The sequence below is a fragment of the Nyctibius grandis genome, chromosome 1, assembly GCF_013368605.1.
Source record: "Nyctibius grandis isolate bNycGra1 chromosome 1, bNycGra1.pri, whole genome shotgun sequence".
Lineage (NCBI taxonomy): Eukaryota > Metazoa > Chordata > Aves > Nyctibiiformes > Nyctibiidae > Nyctibius > Nyctibius grandis.
The window spans coordinates 115,756,098-115,773,572 of NC_090658.1; the positions used below are offsets into that span (position 1 = coordinate 115,756,098).

General features: G+C 47.0%; 2 protein-coding genes across 3 annotated transcripts in view; one reads left to right on the plus strand and one right to left on the minus strand.

The window, feature by feature from the left end:
- The first annotated feature begins 381 nt into the window (after nucleotides 1-381).
- On the plus strand, nucleotides 382-9,158 carry IAH1 (isoamyl acetate hydrolyzing esterase 1 (putative)). Its single transcript, XM_068409350.1, has 6 exons — nucleotides 382-469; nucleotides 2,334-2,386; nucleotides 2,843-2,991; nucleotides 3,832-3,993; nucleotides 7,975-8,093; nucleotides 8,815-9,158. The coding sequence occupies exons 1-6, from the start codon at nucleotides 389-391 to the stop codon at nucleotides 8,980-8,982; spliced, it is 732 nt and encodes a 243-aa protein (XP_068265451.1). The 5' UTR covers nucleotides 382-388; the 3' UTR covers nucleotides 8,983-9,158.
- Nucleotides 9,159-10,914: 1,756 nt separating this feature from the next.
- The window catches only part of ADAM17 (ADAM metallopeptidase domain 17), a 37,348-nt gene continuing 30,787 nt past the window's right edge, over nucleotides 10,915-17,475 (minus strand). The window contains exons 16-19 of one of the 2 annotated variants that reach the window (XM_068405815.1): nucleotides 16,796-16,874; nucleotides 15,539-15,627; nucleotides 14,830-14,886; nucleotides 10,915-12,938 (exon numbers count right to left, since the gene is read on the minus strand). In XM_068405815.1, the coding sequence (XP_068261916.1) occupies nucleotides 12,588-12,938; nucleotides 14,830-14,886; nucleotides 15,539-15,627; nucleotides 16,796-16,874 (576 nt within the window). In that variant the 3' untranslated portion in view covers nucleotides 10,915-12,587. Of the gene's footprint in view, nucleotides 12,939-14,761; nucleotides 14,887-15,538; nucleotides 15,628-16,795; nucleotides 16,875-17,475 lie in introns of both variants that reach the window. The other variant, XM_068405823.1, reaches the window with a different exon arrangement.

Genomic DNA, 17,475 nt, shown 5'->3' on the forward strand with positions numbered 1-17,475 from the left:
CCTACGGGGGTTGGTACGTGTGGCAGTGGGTCAGGCCCCCGACACTGCCCTTCCCTCTCCCGGCGCCGGCTCGCCCAGCCGCCCGCCTGCCCGCTCTCTCCCGCCCGCTCTCTCCCGCCGGGCTGCGCCGCGGGCAGGGGGATGCTGCGCTGCGGGGAGCGCCCTCCTCTCCAGGCCCCGGCTCCGCAGCAGGACGTACTTCACTTCCAGTAACAAGCGTTTTAGAGAGGGGGGAAAGCAATAAAACATGGACGGCGCTGGAACTTGCAGCCGGTTTTTAACGCGGACCTAACGCGGGGCCCTGCCCCACGTCGCCGCCCCGCTACCCGCCGCAGAGGAAGCGGCGCGGCCGCCTCCCGCCGCTCCCGGCGGACGTCCGGCGGCGGCCATGGCGCTGGCGGAGGTGGGCGCCCGCGGGCGGCTCCTGGTCTGGCCCCGCGTCGTCCTCTTCGGAGACTCCATCACTGAGGTAGCGGCCCTGCGGCAGCCCCCTCCCGGCCGGCCGCCGTGGGACCGGCGGGACCCGCAATTCCCGCCTGGAGCTGCGGAGCACCATAAACATCCCATTCCGTGTACTGGGAGCTCCGGTTTTCCGCGGGCGCCGCGCCAGCAGTAGCCCGGCGTTACACTGAGCGCCTGTGCCAAGCACGGGGCTTTATTTAATGTTAATTTCCAAGGAAAAACAAGCAGCCGGCGGCTGCAGCGGGAGGGGATGTGCATGGCCCAGCGGTGTGGGGCCGCGCGGCCGCCCGCTTCGCCTCGCCGGCCGGTTCCCGCCTCGTGTGGCGCAGGAGAAGCGTGTCAGGAGCGGTGGCGGTGCCCGCCGTGAGCCGCTCTCCTCGGGCTGCTGCCGCCCGCTCGGCCGGGCCGGCCGCCGCGGCAGCCGGGGGAAGCCGCCCCGGGTCAGGCAGCCGGGAGAAGCCGCCCCCTTGGCACTGCGGTAAAACCCGCTCTGACAGGCCGGCCGGCGTGGCGGGGATCAGCCTGGCACCACGAGGAGGAGACCAGTGAAACGGGAGTGCGGCCCAACCATAGTGATGTCCCTGTTGGATCTCCCACGAGAGTGTTCCAGGAGTTTTCATGCCTGTTGGTCTTTTATGAGATTTAGAGCCATTTGCAGAAATTCATAAAGTTCCTATGTTAGAAGTGTGACCTGGTAAAAGCGTAGGTTCTGGTGTTTCGGTGGCAGTGGCATTTTCCAGACAGGACAGCTCGCCCACCCCAGAGACACAGTCTGCGTGGACGTGAGCAAACCACGGCTTGGTGAACATCTCCTTCAAAGCAGTACCAGCTTTTTAGTGTTCATTTTAGATCAGAGGAGTGGAGTGTGTCTCTTAATGAGGAAAGGCTGAGAGAGCTGGGTCTGTTTAGCCTGGAGAAGAGAAGACTGAGGGGGGATCTTACCAACACTTACAGATACCTTAGTGGGTGGGTGTCAAGGGGATGGGGCCAAACTCTTCTCAGTGGTGCCCAGTGACGGGACAAGGGGCAACGGACACAAACAGAAACACGGGCAGTTCCATCTGAATATGAGGAAAAACTTACTTACTTTGAGGGTGACAGAGCACTGGAACAGGCTGCCCAGGGAGGTTGTGGAGTCTCTTTCTCTGGAGATACTCAAAACCCTCCTGGACACGACCCTGTGCCACATGCACTAGATGGTCTCCAGAGGTCTCTCCCAACCCCAGCCATTCTATGATTCTGTGATTTTGTGTCCCTGTCTTCTGTTGCATGGGTTGCATGGTGGAGTAGGTCACAGAGCTGCTCTGATGAAAAAAGATTTGGCTGAAGACAAAGGTTATCTTTAATGGGAGATAGGTTGTCTAAACCGACTCACTGTGCAGCATTGTAACAGGGAGGCTGGTGCAGCAGTGGGAATAAGGAGAGGGGATTCATTTTTCCACTACTAGAAGAGGTAGGTATCAGACTGCACTCCGAAGCAGCATGCGGAGAGAGGATTTTTGAGAGGTGCTCTCCAGAATGAAGGCAGAGTGAAAGGATCTTAGAAATAAAGTAGAAAAAGATTAAAAAAAAACCAAACCTTACCAGCCAAAATGAAACTACAGCCTGACAGCAGTCAGTTTTGGTTGCCAAGGGACCACAGGGTCTGTCCCTCTGTAGGTATGACCCCATGTTGCCTCTGATGCCAGTGGTGTGTCTAGGTGAGACCAGGGCTCTTTGACCTCTGCAGGGGCAGGGCAGGCGGGGAGGGAGGAAGCGCTGCTGCAAGAGTGCCAGAGGCCATGCACCAAAAGCTTTTGGGGAGGGAAGGTGCCAGTGGTGGGACTGGTGAGTGCTTCCAGTGGGGGTCTAACCCTGTTCCTTGCTTTCAGTTCTCCTTCCAGGAAAATGGCTGGGGGGCATCCCTTGCTGAGAGACTGGTCAGGTAAGAGCTTACATTTCAAAAGTAGTTTCTAGCATGCAAGAAGCTGTGCAGCTTTTCTAAAAGAAAACCAACACAAGTTAATATTTAATGTGTATTTATTAACATTACTTGTTGAAGTGGAACTGCCTTAGTGGTAACGTGCGTGGTACTGGTAGAAATACTCATTGGGTGTTTCTTTCCACTCAAAGCTTGAGTGGAAAGAAAAAAATCCTTAGTGATTGTCAAGATTGTTGTTCTGGTTTCATAGTCTAAAAGTGACACGTAAATGCTGTACATGCAATCTGTGTGTGCACTTTCAAAACATGAAGTTATAATCCCACTGAAAACGCCTGTGACATCTCATTGTTTCTGAGAAGGACAGAGGCAGGCATCCTGACAGGATGGTTCAAAACTTAGCAAGTTTTGTTCTGGTGGCCAGAGGAGAGATGTTCTTTTTGATATGTGTCTCTGTTTCAGAAAATGTGATGTTGTGAACCGTGGGCTCTCGGGGTACAACACCAGATGGGCTAAACTGATCCTTCCAAGACTGATCACTAAAAGTACTGGTGCTGAGAGTACTCTTGCAGTTACTATTTTCTTCGGAGCTAATGACAGTGCTTTGAAAGGTACTGTAGCTTTTTTTTTTTCTGTGACCTTAAGACAGTTTTACAGTTTAGCAGAAAAGGCAGAACATTACACAGACTTTTCCTGCTGCTTCTTTATGAACTTGTTACCCTCTTTTCATTTTTACAGTTGATTGTTTTCAATCATTTTATTTGTATTTAAACCATGCAGTGCCTTTTATTTCTCTCCCTCTCACAAGGTTTTAATATTAAAAGTAAATTTCGGGGTGCTCAAGAATTAGTCGTATATCCATCACCTAAAATTGGAGCTGGGCATCTAGCTGATTTTTCTGCCTTTAAAGCAGCCGGATTGGTTCTTGGCAGATGGGTTGAGGAAATGAGGGAAGGTAGCATTTGGATTCTCTTTAAGATAAGCATAGCAGTGCGCAGAGCTAGTCTAATCAAAATGATAACATCAGTGTATGAAGGACTGACTGTACGTCAATAGGAATTTCCAAAATTTTCTCTGCATCCAAGAGAGTTAAAAATCTTAGTTTTTATTTCAGATAAGGTTTGAGGTGATTATGTGATTTAATACTAAGATATGGAGTTGTAAGAAAAAGCATCTTAAAAAAGGTGATTTTTTTTTTCCCCTCTGCCTTGTTTGTGTTAGTTGGAAGTGCTGTGTTTAAATTCTGGATTTGTCTGCTTTGGATATTGAGGAATGGCATTTTCCTGCCACACCTCCTGAATCAATGGTTGAGGTGAACTGAAGGTGCATGCTGAGGTGCATACTGAAAATGAGTGCCCGCATTCGTACGCTGTGTAAAAAGCACGTTTTGTTGTGTAATAAATCTGTAAGCAGTTTAACATTGCTAATGCATGTGGTCCATCCCCGAACAGATCTGAACCCTAAGCAACACGTTCCTTTGGAGGAATATGCTGCAAACTTAAAGAGCATGATACAGTATCTGAAGTCAGTAGACATTACTGGAGACAGGATTATTTTGATAACGCCACCACCTCTTCAGGAATCAGCTTGGGAAAAGGAGTGTCTTGCCAAAGGTAAAAGAATGGTGCAGATGGGCAGAATTTCTGCATTTTACTGGCAGCGTAAGTTGCTGATCCCAGGCTGACAAGACGATTAGCTTCGTGCTTGTGCTGGATTGCAGTCGTGTTCTTTGAGTTGATGGAAAAGGACTGCTAGCTGTTTTGCTAAACAGCTTGTGGATTAGCTTGTGGAGTAACTACACTAATCAGTAACATCCATTCGAAAGTGTTGATTGATCTGTTCGTGCACAGAACTGACAGAAGTGGCTGCCCTTTGAGAACACAGATTTTGCCGAGATGTCCTGGGCAGACTACATCACGTCCTGGCAGCTTCAAAAATAACATGAATAATGGAAGAAATTTTGGTATCGTGTGCCTTAGAAAATTTTATAATAGTCACAGCATGTTTCACATCTATTTGGATAAGCAGTAATATCCTAGACAGGTATATTTTAAATTTTAAAAACTCCCAAAGAATATCATATTCTAAGGATGCTAATAAAAGTACCTGAAAAAGAGCAAAAGGTGATTAAATAATTTCTCATTATGTTGTTGAAGCTCACTCTAAAAACAGTGACGTAACAGCACTGCTTACTTTGTGTTACTCAGCGGGTGGAAATTGCCATAATCCCGCTGACTCCAGCAGCAACAGTTTGTACCTCCCAAGAGCGTGCCCTCTTCTCCATTGGGACAGCTTGTCCAGTTCTTGCACGTTTATAAAAGACTTTTGAGTTAGATTCAGGTAAATACAGAGCTGTCACCTTAATAGGTTTTCTCTGATTTAGGTGGTATTGCGTATCCTGAGCTGTGTAGTCAGTCGAAGCGGGAACATTTTGAAGATGACCTCATGTTTGAACTGCCTTAAATTAGACTATGTTATTGCATGACTTTCCATGAGGGGACTTTGGTGTGTGGCAGTGTCAGGGTTTAAAGCTGGGCTGGCTATTAACCAGGTGGCAGATGCTCTCTGTTAACCCTCTCCCCCGCCCTAAGGGAAAGGGAAAGGGAAAAGGGAGAGAGACCTATGGGTTGGAAAGTTAAAACAGTTTTAATAAACTATAATAATGAAAAAGAGTATAATAACAATAATAATAGAAATAATCAAATATATACAAATATATACAAAACCAAGACTGAGAGCTTGGAAATCCTCCTCAGGCAGAGTTGCTCCCCCCAGCACAAGCAGAGGGGAAAATGCAGTAGCTCCCTCCAGCACGGGCAGAGGGGAAAATGCAGTAGCTCCCCCTGCCATCACACCTGCAGGCTTTTAACTGGAGATTTGGCAAAGCTGGTACCAATCAGTGGGAGACAGGAGGGCCCCTCCCTCCTGGGCCCCACCTCCAGGAGGCAGTGGGTTAGTGATAAATAGGAAAGTGAGAATGACGTGTATGGGATGGAATACCTCGTTGGTCAATCTTGGGTCACCTGCCCTGTCTGCTCCTCCCTGCAGGTGCGACCCTCCTTCGGCTCTTCACTCATAAGCAGTGAGGAATTTAGCAGTGACCTTGGTTTCTCCAAGACTAATTGGCCTGGTTTGGGCCAAACCAGGACAGGCAGTGATCACTGTGCCAAACAGATTTTGGACTATATGGGCTTTCAGTCTCATACAGCAGGGTAGTTTTTATATTTAATTTGGAAAAGGAGAGAAAGTCCTATGTGTAAGACAGTAGCAGCTGTAGCAGGTCAGATGAAACATCAGACAGGGCCAGTACTACGTACATGACAGTAGTAGATCCTTGGACAGGGCGTAAGGGATAGGTCAGGCACAGAGCAGCCTTTCCTGGCCTGTCTGTCCAGCTCCCACTAAAGCTGCTACAGCTGTAGTTTGCAAAACGTGCACCTGTATTGTCCTTTTGAAGATCTGCGAGGTGAGCACGCCATGAATGCTGCTTGGCTGGCTCCTAGCTATCAAGTAACACTTTTAAAATGTTGGTGATTCATTTTCGTCTTAAAGCTAACCTTTTTATAGAGTAGGGAGGGAAGAAACTTGCCTTTAGAGTGTTGAATCTGCCAGCATCTGTCTAAAAGAGATTGCTGTCTAGGGATGGAACAAAAGACAGGGTGATCTCAGACCATGGACTACAAATAAAGTATTGTGGGCACAGTAAGCAGCAATATCGGATCATCTGCCCTCAACGAGTAACCAGGGAAAATGTTCTGCTTATTTCTAGTGTTGTCAGGTAGGTATCAGAGCAAAGGAGAGATGTGAAACATGAGGAGGATGATGTTCACAGGAACATTCATCCAGGTGTGAAAAGAGGCACGAAAAGAAACTCAGCTTCCAAATGAGAGTGCTGTGGGAGACAGTCAAACTCCTTACTAAAGTCAGAGCTGCTCTTCGTCATTTGCGTAGCCATCATTTCATCGCAGAAGGCAGTTGAGTTGGTCAAGCACTATCTGGCTTTGCTAAATTTGTGCTGATGATAGTTCCTTTTTGTCCTTCCAAGAGGGGGTAACCCCACCGTCTTTCCCAGCACTGAGGTGAGGCTGAGTGATTGACAGTTCCCCAGGTCCTTTTTCTTGCCTTTCTTAAAAACGGGTGTAAATGTTAATCTTCCAGTCGCCACGGGTCTCCTGTTAGCCATGAATTTTTGTAGGTTGTAGTCCTCACCAATGCATCAGGCAGCTCCTTCAGGTCAGTCCCACACACCCAGATGCATCTGGCGTCTCCGAGTTGCTCTCTCTCTAACCCATTGCTCCCCACTGTTGGTTGTCCTCCTTCCCAAGCTGGGTGGGTATGTGCAGAGGTCGGGGTAAATCACTAGGTCCCTCAGGAGACCCCCATATTCCCTGAGCTTCCTTTGGCTGCTGCTCTTAGCTTGTAGACCCAGCACATGCTCCTGCAGAGCTGCACATTGAGAGCAGGCATGTGTTTGTGTGCTTCCAGAATGGAAGAGGAGATGAAAGAGTCGAGAAGGAATCCTAACGATGAAAGAAAAGGCAAAGGGAGAAAAAGAAATTATGAACTCTGCTAGATTAGAAGTCATAGAAGGGGAAAGGGACAGGACTGCAGGACCTTGCCTGGGGAGGTGAGGTTGTGATCAGTACAGGGAACTTGGCAACAAAGGGAGCTCTGTGTGGTGGAGGCTGAATGAGCCGAAGGGCCACTCAGTCTGTGGGAGAGTTGAACCAGGAAGAAAGCAAGAGTTAGGAAACGTACCATGGTGGGGAAGGACTGGTGAGGCTGCAGAGGATATTTTTATGATGAAAAGAAATGATGGGAGGAAAGAGGTGGCAGTGTGAGGAAGCGGGAATCATCAGATGCAAGGAGGGAGTAGAGTAGGAGTTGATGAATTGCATTATATGTCCCATTAAAAAAAAACCAAACAACAACATAACTTCATAATATCCTGCCCCAAAGTTTCACTGTGGTCTGTGCAAAACTGCTGGCTTACAGCAGCTGGCACTGAGCACGTACTGAACACCCAGCTCCCAGTGTAACTGCGTGCACAAATGTAGCAGTTGTGAGCACTAATAAAGCTTTGCACCTCAGTGTAGCTCGGTTTCACCAGCTTATTACAATGAGACTACCACGAGGAGATGTTAAATGTCGGATGTCACCCAGGAAGTGGCAGGCAAGCCTGTAAATGGATTTACATCTCCTTAACTCTCTTCTACGTGCCAGCAGCAGGTGCATGAAGAGTTTTAAATCTATGCACTGATTTCACCTGAAGCTTGCCAGAAAGCGAAGGCTGTGAGCAGCACAGAAATGAGCCTTACGCTGTGTGCGTGTTGCTGTTGCCTCTCTCTCACCTGTTACACATCTGTTAAGGAGAAACATATTTTCAAATGCCTCTGAAACAAAAGGTGCCCTGAAAGAGACTAAACGAGCCATAGCTTCCAGCCAGGTAAATTGAGTCCTTTGGATTCAGTTTGTGATTGGTTATGTCTGCTGGTTTATCAAACTGACACGCATCGTGTGTGCCACAGAAGACTGAAATCAAGCTGTGTCAGTCGGGATTGCTAAATGTTTTCTTTGTTTCCGATGATTGATAGGTGACAAATTAAATCGCCGCAATGCCACCACTGGGGAATACGCCCAGGCCTGCGTTCAGGTGGCTAGGGACTGTGGGACAGATGTACTCGACCTCTGGACACTGATGCAAAAAAATCAGGTATGATGTCATGAGAAAGAAACTGTCATGAATTGTGAAATGCAACATTTAGCATAGAGGGACTAGTAGTGCTGCATTATCACTGAAGTGATACAAAATACATCCAGATTACTCTCTGGGGAAGGAAGAAAAATAATCCAGAATGCTTCATACTGGGCTACGAGAAATAAAGCTTAACACAACCTGGCCATTATATTTGGTTAGCAGATGTCCCCTGGGTGCATTACATGTAAATGACCTTTTCCTTGGACTTTGAATCATTGAATAGTTTAGGTTGGAAGGGGCCTCTGGAGGCACCTCGTCCACCCCCCCGGGCAGCGTCGGGCTAACCTCAAAGTTAGAGCAGGTTGCACAGGTACCTTGGTGATACTTCTGACCAAATACCCAAACACATCCATGTGATGGAGATTGCAGACCTAAGCAGGTGACTGCAGTTTGGACACTGAATCTCTTCTCTCTCCTGCACTCCCTGGAGCAGCAGACCGTTCAGTAGTGCAGTAGACTTAATGTGCTGATTGCATCACTTAGTCTCATGATCTTTTCCTGATGAATACCCGTGACTTGGCCATCAGAACATTCTCTTATTATTTTAATACAAACTGTGAAAAACCAAACCAGTATATATACCAGCTGGCTTTGAAGAACAAACACTTAAAAATTACTCGACCTTCTATTTGCAACCAGCGAATACATTAATACCTGGTTTTACCCTCCCCTTTAGGATTTCTCTTCCTATTTGTCTGATGGGCTCCATTTATCGACAAAAGGCAACAGCTTTCTAGCAGCACAACTTTGGTCACGCCTGGAAAAAAAACTGTCTGCTCTTCCTTCACTGCTTCCTTATTGGCGTGATGTGGACCATACGAACCCCGAGGCCAGTCTTCTGTGAGGTCCCCTGCAGGAAGGAGCCGCAGCAGCTGAGCCTGACAAAGCCAGTCTGGTTACACACAGCTGGTATCCGGCAACATGCTGTATACGTGGGGAATGGGGTAGTGGGGAGTCCCCTGTCAAGACTTCTCTGTCCCCTTCTCTTGGTCTGTGGCAGAATAAAGATGAGACCACTCAGGGTGTGTCATGGAGTGGTTTGTCTGCGTGCTGCTTGTAGCGTGAACATCTGTGGGGATGAGCAGCTCTTTCCTTGAAAGGCTTGGAGGAAAATGAGAGTCTCAGCTGCCCTGTGACCAAGGGACAGAGGCTGCCCTGAGCAGTTCCTGGCCTAGCTGAGCTTTTGGGACTACACCTTGAGTAATACCATCTACTAGCTTTAAAGGCCTAGGAGCTGAGAAGAGGCAGTAGTGTGGAGTTTGCCAAGAGCCATTAATGTCAGTCCAGAGTGATTTATTTGGAGGTAATACAGCAGGAAAAGCAGTTATCTGAGCTTTAGCCTGGCTTTTGATAGTGATAGATTGTACTTCAGAGCAGGGGTTTTAAAGTTTAATTTGTTTTGGCACCAGCAGCAGCTTCTTTACAGCTGGCTTTTGCATATAGACACGGATTTCATAGCAGTGCTTGTTCTTGGGTAGTATAAAACTCGTGATGCACATGCTCATTTTGAGAAGCTTGGAGCTTGAAGCTGCAGCTCTGCCCCCAAAGCTGCACCATATGTCATTTGCTGTCAAGTTAAAGAGACCTTTCACAGGAGCTTGGGTTTTCATCCCTCATTTACCAACTGATGTGACAGACAAGTACTGCATGCTATGTATAGTTTTTGCCGAAGAGAACAGAAACTACAGAACTACCTTTACAAACTGAAAAAAAAATTGCCTGAAAGCCAGATGAAATTCAACAAGCATGGGAAAAAAAAAAAAAAAAAAGTGGTTTGGGAAAGGATTGGCTATCCAGCCAGATAGCAGAAGAAATGAGACTACTACTGGGCCATGGATTAAAACCAAATAAATAGTATATCACTGCAAATAAAACCCCTACAGAATTCTGGGCTGTATTAACAGTTACATTGGCACAAAACAGATGAGGCCAATAGTGATGTATTTATTATGCACTGGATGAGACAGAGCCTGATGAGAAACCATCAAGCTGTCCTGCAGTGGTAGCGCCATGAGGCTGCCTTTGCTTTACTAAATAAGACAAGTAGGCCAAGACCTGTCCTCTGCGCTGTGATAGTGCTATAAACTGGAGCATAAGTAGTTATTTTTCATGTGCCTGGAGCTAGATACCAGAAGCTAGTTTGATTTATAAATATTTATTAATATTATACTGGACTGTCCTTCCTGTAATAAACGCTTACAGTAAAGACTGGCTGAAGAGGGAAGGGGCTCCCTGGGGAAGCTGCGGCTCTTCCTGCGCTAGGTGTTACGAACACACTGTGCAAGTACCAATTTCACAGTTTCTGGAATACGGCTCAGACTAGGGGATGGGATCCTGTGATTTCCAAGCCCTGCTCCAAACCTGTTTCCATGCTCCCAGGCACCTGCCTCTGCTTGGTTTTCACCTGGGATGTAAAGACCTTCGTGCTGAGAACATGTACTTACACATTTGCTACCTGAAAGAGCATTTGAGCACACACGAATTGTGTGTGTGCATACGAATTTCACCGTCAGAACTGACCCTAATCCACAGCCCCCATAGTGAGACCAACGCCATCCCCAGCAGGAAGCAGGGCAGCCCTGGGGGTGCAGGTCTGCATTGGGGGTGCAGGTCTGCATCACGGGTGCTCAGGGTCCGGCCTCTGCAGCAGCAGAGTTGCAGAGAGGAGCAGTGAGAAATAACTGGCTCAAGTCTGGCTGCATGCCAGGCTTTTAACTCCAGGTTTGACAGCTGAAGAATTTAGATCTTTTCTAAAAGGACTGCACAGAAACAGCTCTTGTTTAACTAATTTTTCTTTTTTTAATATAAAAAGCTTTTATTGTATTGGGAATTAAATTAACTCCTCACACATTTACTTTGCACTGAATCAAAAAAAGAAAACTCAAAAAACCCCCCCCAAAGTTCAAAACCAGTATATAAAACACAATAGCTAGTCAGCTAGGAACACCGTAAGGCACACGTTCAAGTATTAGTGTAACAAGTATCCGTGGGCAGGGAGGGGAGGGGGGTACTCCCGCAATCCTTTTGGCACAGGTTTGGTTCCTTTCCCTCCCATTTAAAACCACAGAGGCTTTCCGCAGCTGTGGTGCGGCTGTGGCTGAGCACAGGCTTGTAACAGTTACAATGGTTCTACCATTAGTCACCTTTTATGTCAGTTTTATCAACAGATTATTACAGGAGAAAACAGATGCAGAATTAAGATGCTGCTTTACCATCACGACAGTTGCTCTGTGACTCCCCTGTGTCAGTCTGCTACTAAGCTAAAACAACGCTCACGTGCCCGTCCCAGCTCACCCGATGATCTCCAGCTCTATCAGATTAGAGGGCACCATTAAACTATCGACTTTGAACATCACATTGTACTACCTGTGTGGGAATTTGAATTCATGAACTCTCCTCCTTATACTTGTCCTGTAAGTTTAACAAAGGTTTATTTCTTTTTTGATTAAATTCACAATTGTTTTTAAATGCCCCTCCTGCAATGGAGTGAATTTTTCCCCCCATTTATTTACACAGTAGGAGCTTCGAAAGGCCACACAGACCCTAAAAACTGAGGCTCAGCTCTTTGAACATCTCAACAATAGTGTTACCTATTGCAAAAGAACATTTGCAGAAACATTTCTGCACTGAAACAACCGCTGTAAACAGATGGTTAAAACAGCCCTCATCCACATAAATGATTTCTCCACTTCTTTCTCCTACCAGACACCTGCAACACGAGCCTCTCGGTGCAGAGTGAGAAAATCCCAACAAAAGCCTTTCTCTGCAACGGAGACACGAAGACAAGACAATCTCACCGCCAGAGGCAAGAGTTTATCAGGTTTAACAGCCTCTGTATGACCCTTTTATTTTTATTTATTTCAAAGCTGTCTATCTTAAGCTTCTTGATTCCAATTATGCATCTTCATTTAATGCTGCGATACTATTTTTAACTGTTCCCTTACTCTCGCTCTGTTCTCAAGGCATCCGTTTAGGCTTTTGCTTACATGTACCTGAAACTGCTAAATGATCTACTCTATATGGAACACACTGCAGGGTTTTCATGTTGTTTTATAAAGCCCCTTAATTTTGTCTATCTGTGCTGTCAGACTACAAAATATTAAATTATAAAAAAGGCCAATATACACAATCCAATATCCAGCAGGATATTTGGTTTTGCACCACAGGTTGAAGGAAATGTTAAAGGTCAAGGAAATAGAAAAACAAATCCAAAAAGCTTCAAAAACAAGCCAGTTTTAGTTTGGATTTTCCTTTTTAAAAGATAAAATGCTCTAATAAATGTAATTTAAGGAAGGTCATACACATGACCAGCATCTGCAGTAGGTCACTTCCTTATTTCTCCCACTCCCTCACAAAAATATATAACATATATTTATATTTATATAAATGAAATGGTTTTAGATCCTTATTTTGCAGACACAAGTCATACATTTAGAAGGCAGCAAGACACTAGCATTCTGTTTCTTTGCTGTCCACCCGGTTCTGGCGCTGTAGTTTGAAGGACGAAGCTTTCTCACTCCTAATGACAGGATGGTCTGTCAAGTCCTCAAAAGATTTGGCAGCCGAGCTGCTGTTTGGGAAAGGGTCCTTCTCAAACCCATCCTCGTCAATGTGAGAGTCAGTGCTTGGGTCCTCCTGAATAGTGTCCATTCTTTGGTGGTCCTGTTTGGGTGCCACAGTGACGGCGGGCACGGCCGTGATGGGCTGCAGCGGCTGGTGCCGGCTGGTCGACTGCGCGGCGGGGAAGGGCTTGATGATTCGCACAGAGGCCGAGTCCAGGCTGCTGAGCATCTCCACGTTCTGCAAGACACAAGCAGCCATGTCGGTGGGAGAAGCAACCAGGATCTAGTCCAGGGTTCAGTTTTTGTGCTGTTTTCAAGGGGAACGGGCAACAGACACCTAAGGAGCACCCGCACTTGTCAGAGCGGTTTAAAGGCCACTGCTTCCTCCTCTCCACTCCCAGCAGAGATGTGCTGACTGCCCTCATGCTGCCACAGGCTGTCCTGCACTAGCCAGGCTGAACCACCGCACCACGTTGGAAAAGTTTGGATTTTACATTAGATTTACACTTACTTAAGAGCAAGGGAACATCCAACAGAAGCAATTTGTTCTTTTTTTTTTTTTTTCCTCAAGAAATCCAGCTAGGCTAAGCACTAAAGGCACAAAGGCCTTTTTATCTCTGCTTGTTCCTTCTCCATATAAAGCACCATGAGTGACAGCGTCACTGTGACAGTTGATGGCTCAGCCCCACCTCTCCTGGTGCAGGTGGGCAAAACCTAGGGCTGGAAATGCAGGATCAAGCTCAATGTCGCTGAAAGCTCCGTGCAGGGAAACAGTCAAAGGTACATCTCATTCCACCCTTCCAACGTGAAAAGTTCCCCATTTCATGTGCAAGAAGCTACACTGAACGCAGGGTCAAAGACTGGAGGGACCACTGTCATCATACCCAGATTCTGCAACCCAGATTAAGTTAAATCCCATTGATTTCTGCTTCTATTTGAGCATGGCTTAGAAAATATCCAGAGATTTCTGGGCATAAAAAAAAATCCCCAGGAACCTTAGTAAATGCTGATACTGGGCAGGATGAGATGTTTACCTGCTACCAGTACCACATTTCCCAACCACTCAATCCTCAGCAGATCCAAAAGACAAGATTTGTTTAACTGATGCTGGTGTGAGGAGCCCATTAACCGTACCTGTTGCTACACCTGCTGCTGGGACTTTCTTGATTGAATTCAGGTATAAAGCTCTAAGATGACTTTTCTTATGGCATTCAGGACCAGCCATGGGGGACTTGAACTAAGATCACCTTCAGTTATGTCAGAGTAGATGACAGAGCCAATCTGCCTCAGCAGTCTTTGACTCCAGTGTGCTTCCCCCAGTGGCTGTACAGGAGCTCTGCAAGACTCTTTTTTCCCCCTCCCGTTACAAAATGACGTTTCCTTAATTGAATGTTTCAGTTATTAATAAGAATTGGGCCACCAGAGCACTGGACAGGATACCCAAAAATCGATGGCAGAAGGTGCCCGGGCTGGACTGTCATTAAAATTTATCTAGGCACTTTTTTGCTCTTCTCTTCCAACTCGGTATCTACGAGTTGCGGAGTGTCACTGACAGGTCCCTGTACCCCGAGGCCAGCTCTCCCATAAGCACCCAGAAGGCTTTAGCACACAGGGCCACTAGAAACTGACTCCTGCAAACAACCATTCTGCAGCAAAGACACCACATTTTGCAGAGGTTTTTCTGCAGCGTCGCCCGCTGAGCCTCATCCTTCGCTGACGCCGCTTGGCTGGGAACAAGCGGTCTGTGGTTGAGGCTGCAGAATGACGTGTGCCGAGGGGACCCCATGCACAGGCGCCCGCTGCGCGAAGCGGTGCTCCGCAGAGCAGAGCGGCTTCCTGCCCCAGGAGCTGCGGCTGCTGCAAGAGCTGCTTTGTCAGCAGGGTCAAGGCACAGCTCTTGCAGGAAGGAAGAATCAGACCCCGCCAAGCTGCGGCGACAGAGTGAACACAGGCTTCGTTGAAGAAAAGCGTCCCCTCAGATTGATCCATCCATCTGCAGCGTGAGGCACAGGGCTCCACGCCTGTCTGTTATCACTTCTTTAATAAATACTCTGCACACACCTTAGGCTCAGATTTTCTCATACACGTTGGATAGCTTTCTGCCAATTCACATTCAGACAGCAACTTACACTGGGGCAAAACAGGGACTTTGTGTTCTCCTCATACTGCTTGTCCAGTTTCTTGTCCTATTGGAAAACAAACACACAAAAGCAAACAAAACACACACACAAATAAGAAAGTTAGTTTCCCAGTTGCAAGGTCCCTGTCCCCATTTCCCTGCAGGGACACAGCAGGGCGTGGGGCTCTCTTCCCTTCCCTCCCATGCCTTCCCATCCATCCTAGGAGTGCTCGTGGGCGCAGCAACCCTCACTGCTGTCAGCATCACGCCACTTGCCCACACGCTCAGTTGCTGTGAGCTCTCTTTACCCATCCACCCAAGCTCAACCAAGGCCACTTCCCGCTCTGGGTCTCCCCACAAAATGCGGGTGTCTTATTTCTTAGCAGGGCTTTAGAAAACTTTGACTCTAATGGAAGTTTCCAAAATTATACTTGGGTAGAATTCAGGAGGCAGAGTAAGAAAATCTGCCTATGAAAGAATGGGAAGGGCACAAGGGAATAGTCATGGGAGCACTGGGACTGCCAGAGCCCGGCAGAGTTTATCAGGAGTTTTGTCTATTGAAGGAGCAGTAAGTCTTATATATGCTGGATTGCCCCCCTGGGGTTTGCTAAAAGCTTCCCATTACCTTCTCCCAACAGACATCTGCCATTTCATCTATGAAGGGTGTTCTCTTACAGCTCAATCCAACAGAGCAGTCATCTCAAAGACGGCCTACTCACCACGCAATGCACAAGGATGCTGAGAGGAATCCAAAAAAGTAAGGAGAAGACAAGCACCGAGCCCACTATATTATCCGCTAGGAACTTCCCTGTGAAACCAGTTCAAATCTGTTAGTTACCTACCAAATACCGTTTTGTGACCATACACATCTGTCCCCACTGCAGCCACTGCTCATGCAAGCCAAGCCACAGAACTGCGCAAAGAAGCACAGGCTGCAGGAGCAGGCGGAGACAGAAGAAATTATACAATTTTAGAAAATTGTATCCAATACATTAGCAACAACAAGTTTTTTCCTCTGTTCTTCTCTGAGGAGAAATGCTGACAGGCCGTAACATTTACTAGGAGTTCACTGGGAACTACCCAAGCTGCCTCACTCAAAACACACAGAGGATACTGAGTCTGTTACCAAATTCTGATTTTACAGTCAAGTGGTAACTACCGGCCACCACAAAGAAAACATTGGAACATCAAAGTAATACAAACTGCCTCTACCTGAGCAGGTTAAATAGCTTTAACAATTACCTAAGACACAATTTTTTGACCCTAGAACTCAAGATTGAAAGTCCCAAACCCAGATAATTACACTGGGTAGGCACAGCATTACCGTGAGCACATGGAGTTACCCAGTCATTCCACAGCACTGGCTTATCAACAGGTTTTGTACGGTTCCAGTAACACAGAGTGAGACCCGGGGGAGTTACCCTGGGGGCTGCCTGCTTGGATTGCGCGGTGGGGATGAAGACCAAGGAGGCCCACTCACAGTGGCTGGGCAGTGACTCAGTACAGGCACACAGCGTGAAGCGCGTGGCCTCAGAGGTTTTCTTGAATAAGAGAGAAATGAAGTTTTCCTCTCCCCTCCCAGTCTGTTGACATCTAAATCCCACTGAGAGCCCCATTTTATACTACGCCAAATCTAGCTGACCTCTAAAAGGACTGACTGTTATTTCCTTTTCTCCAATTGACCTACTTCTTGGTATTCAGACAAGAAGCTATCGTCTCCTTTACAAGCTTGGAAGATGCCTAGAAAATAACAGAGTGGAAAAACACAAAACGATCCCCCATCCTTTCAGCTTTACAAGGCAAGATCAGTATTGCCAAACTTTAGGCAAAACTACATTTTTATATATCAGAAACACAGCTACTAGCTACCCTTGCATACAGGTGAATAAAAAACAGCCAGCTGACTCCCTCTGGGGCTTCACAGGTTCATGTCATGAACTAAAAAAACCCCCCAAGAATATGGTTACATATCTTACCAAAAGTATTGATGCTGAGTTGGTCTATGAAATCCCAAAATCGTTCAATCACATCCTGTACTTGCTTCTCGCATTTGCCCTGCAAAAGTAACCACTTATTTACAAAATAATCTTGCGCTATCTAAGCGTTAACTACTGCCTTCTTGAAGAGGGAAGAAGACACAAAGACAGTAATGAAATGGCAACTCCAGACACAGCAGCACTTGATACATTCTGCATAGAGGTTTACACTCCTGCCCCGTAGCAGCTGTCTGTTTTTATTGCCTCTATTTTTGGCAAAACAGTTTCAATTCTATTGCTCTCTGAAACAGATGAAGTCTTAATGTTTGAAATGTGCAAAAACCGCCCCACCCTCACCCCGTGTTAGGGGACGTAAACCCAAAGTTTCTGTTGAGGTTTAAGCACCAGAAGGCTCAGTTCCCATGACCCACCGAGAAGGCTGCAGCTCTCAGGAGCCCAAGGCTACAGACTCCCAGACCTGGCTGTGCTGGTTTAACACAGTAGATCATCAGCCTTTCAGTTCTGCCAGCGCAAGGGCTGGGGCATGCCCTCCCAAACTCACTTCTGCCAACACCCCATTTAGCTTTGACCGTTGGGGTCTGCAGGTGATGCGACTGTCCATGCAGCTGTACCATGGAAATGGTCACTGTGTGACAGCAACCCACCAGGCTCCCTCACAC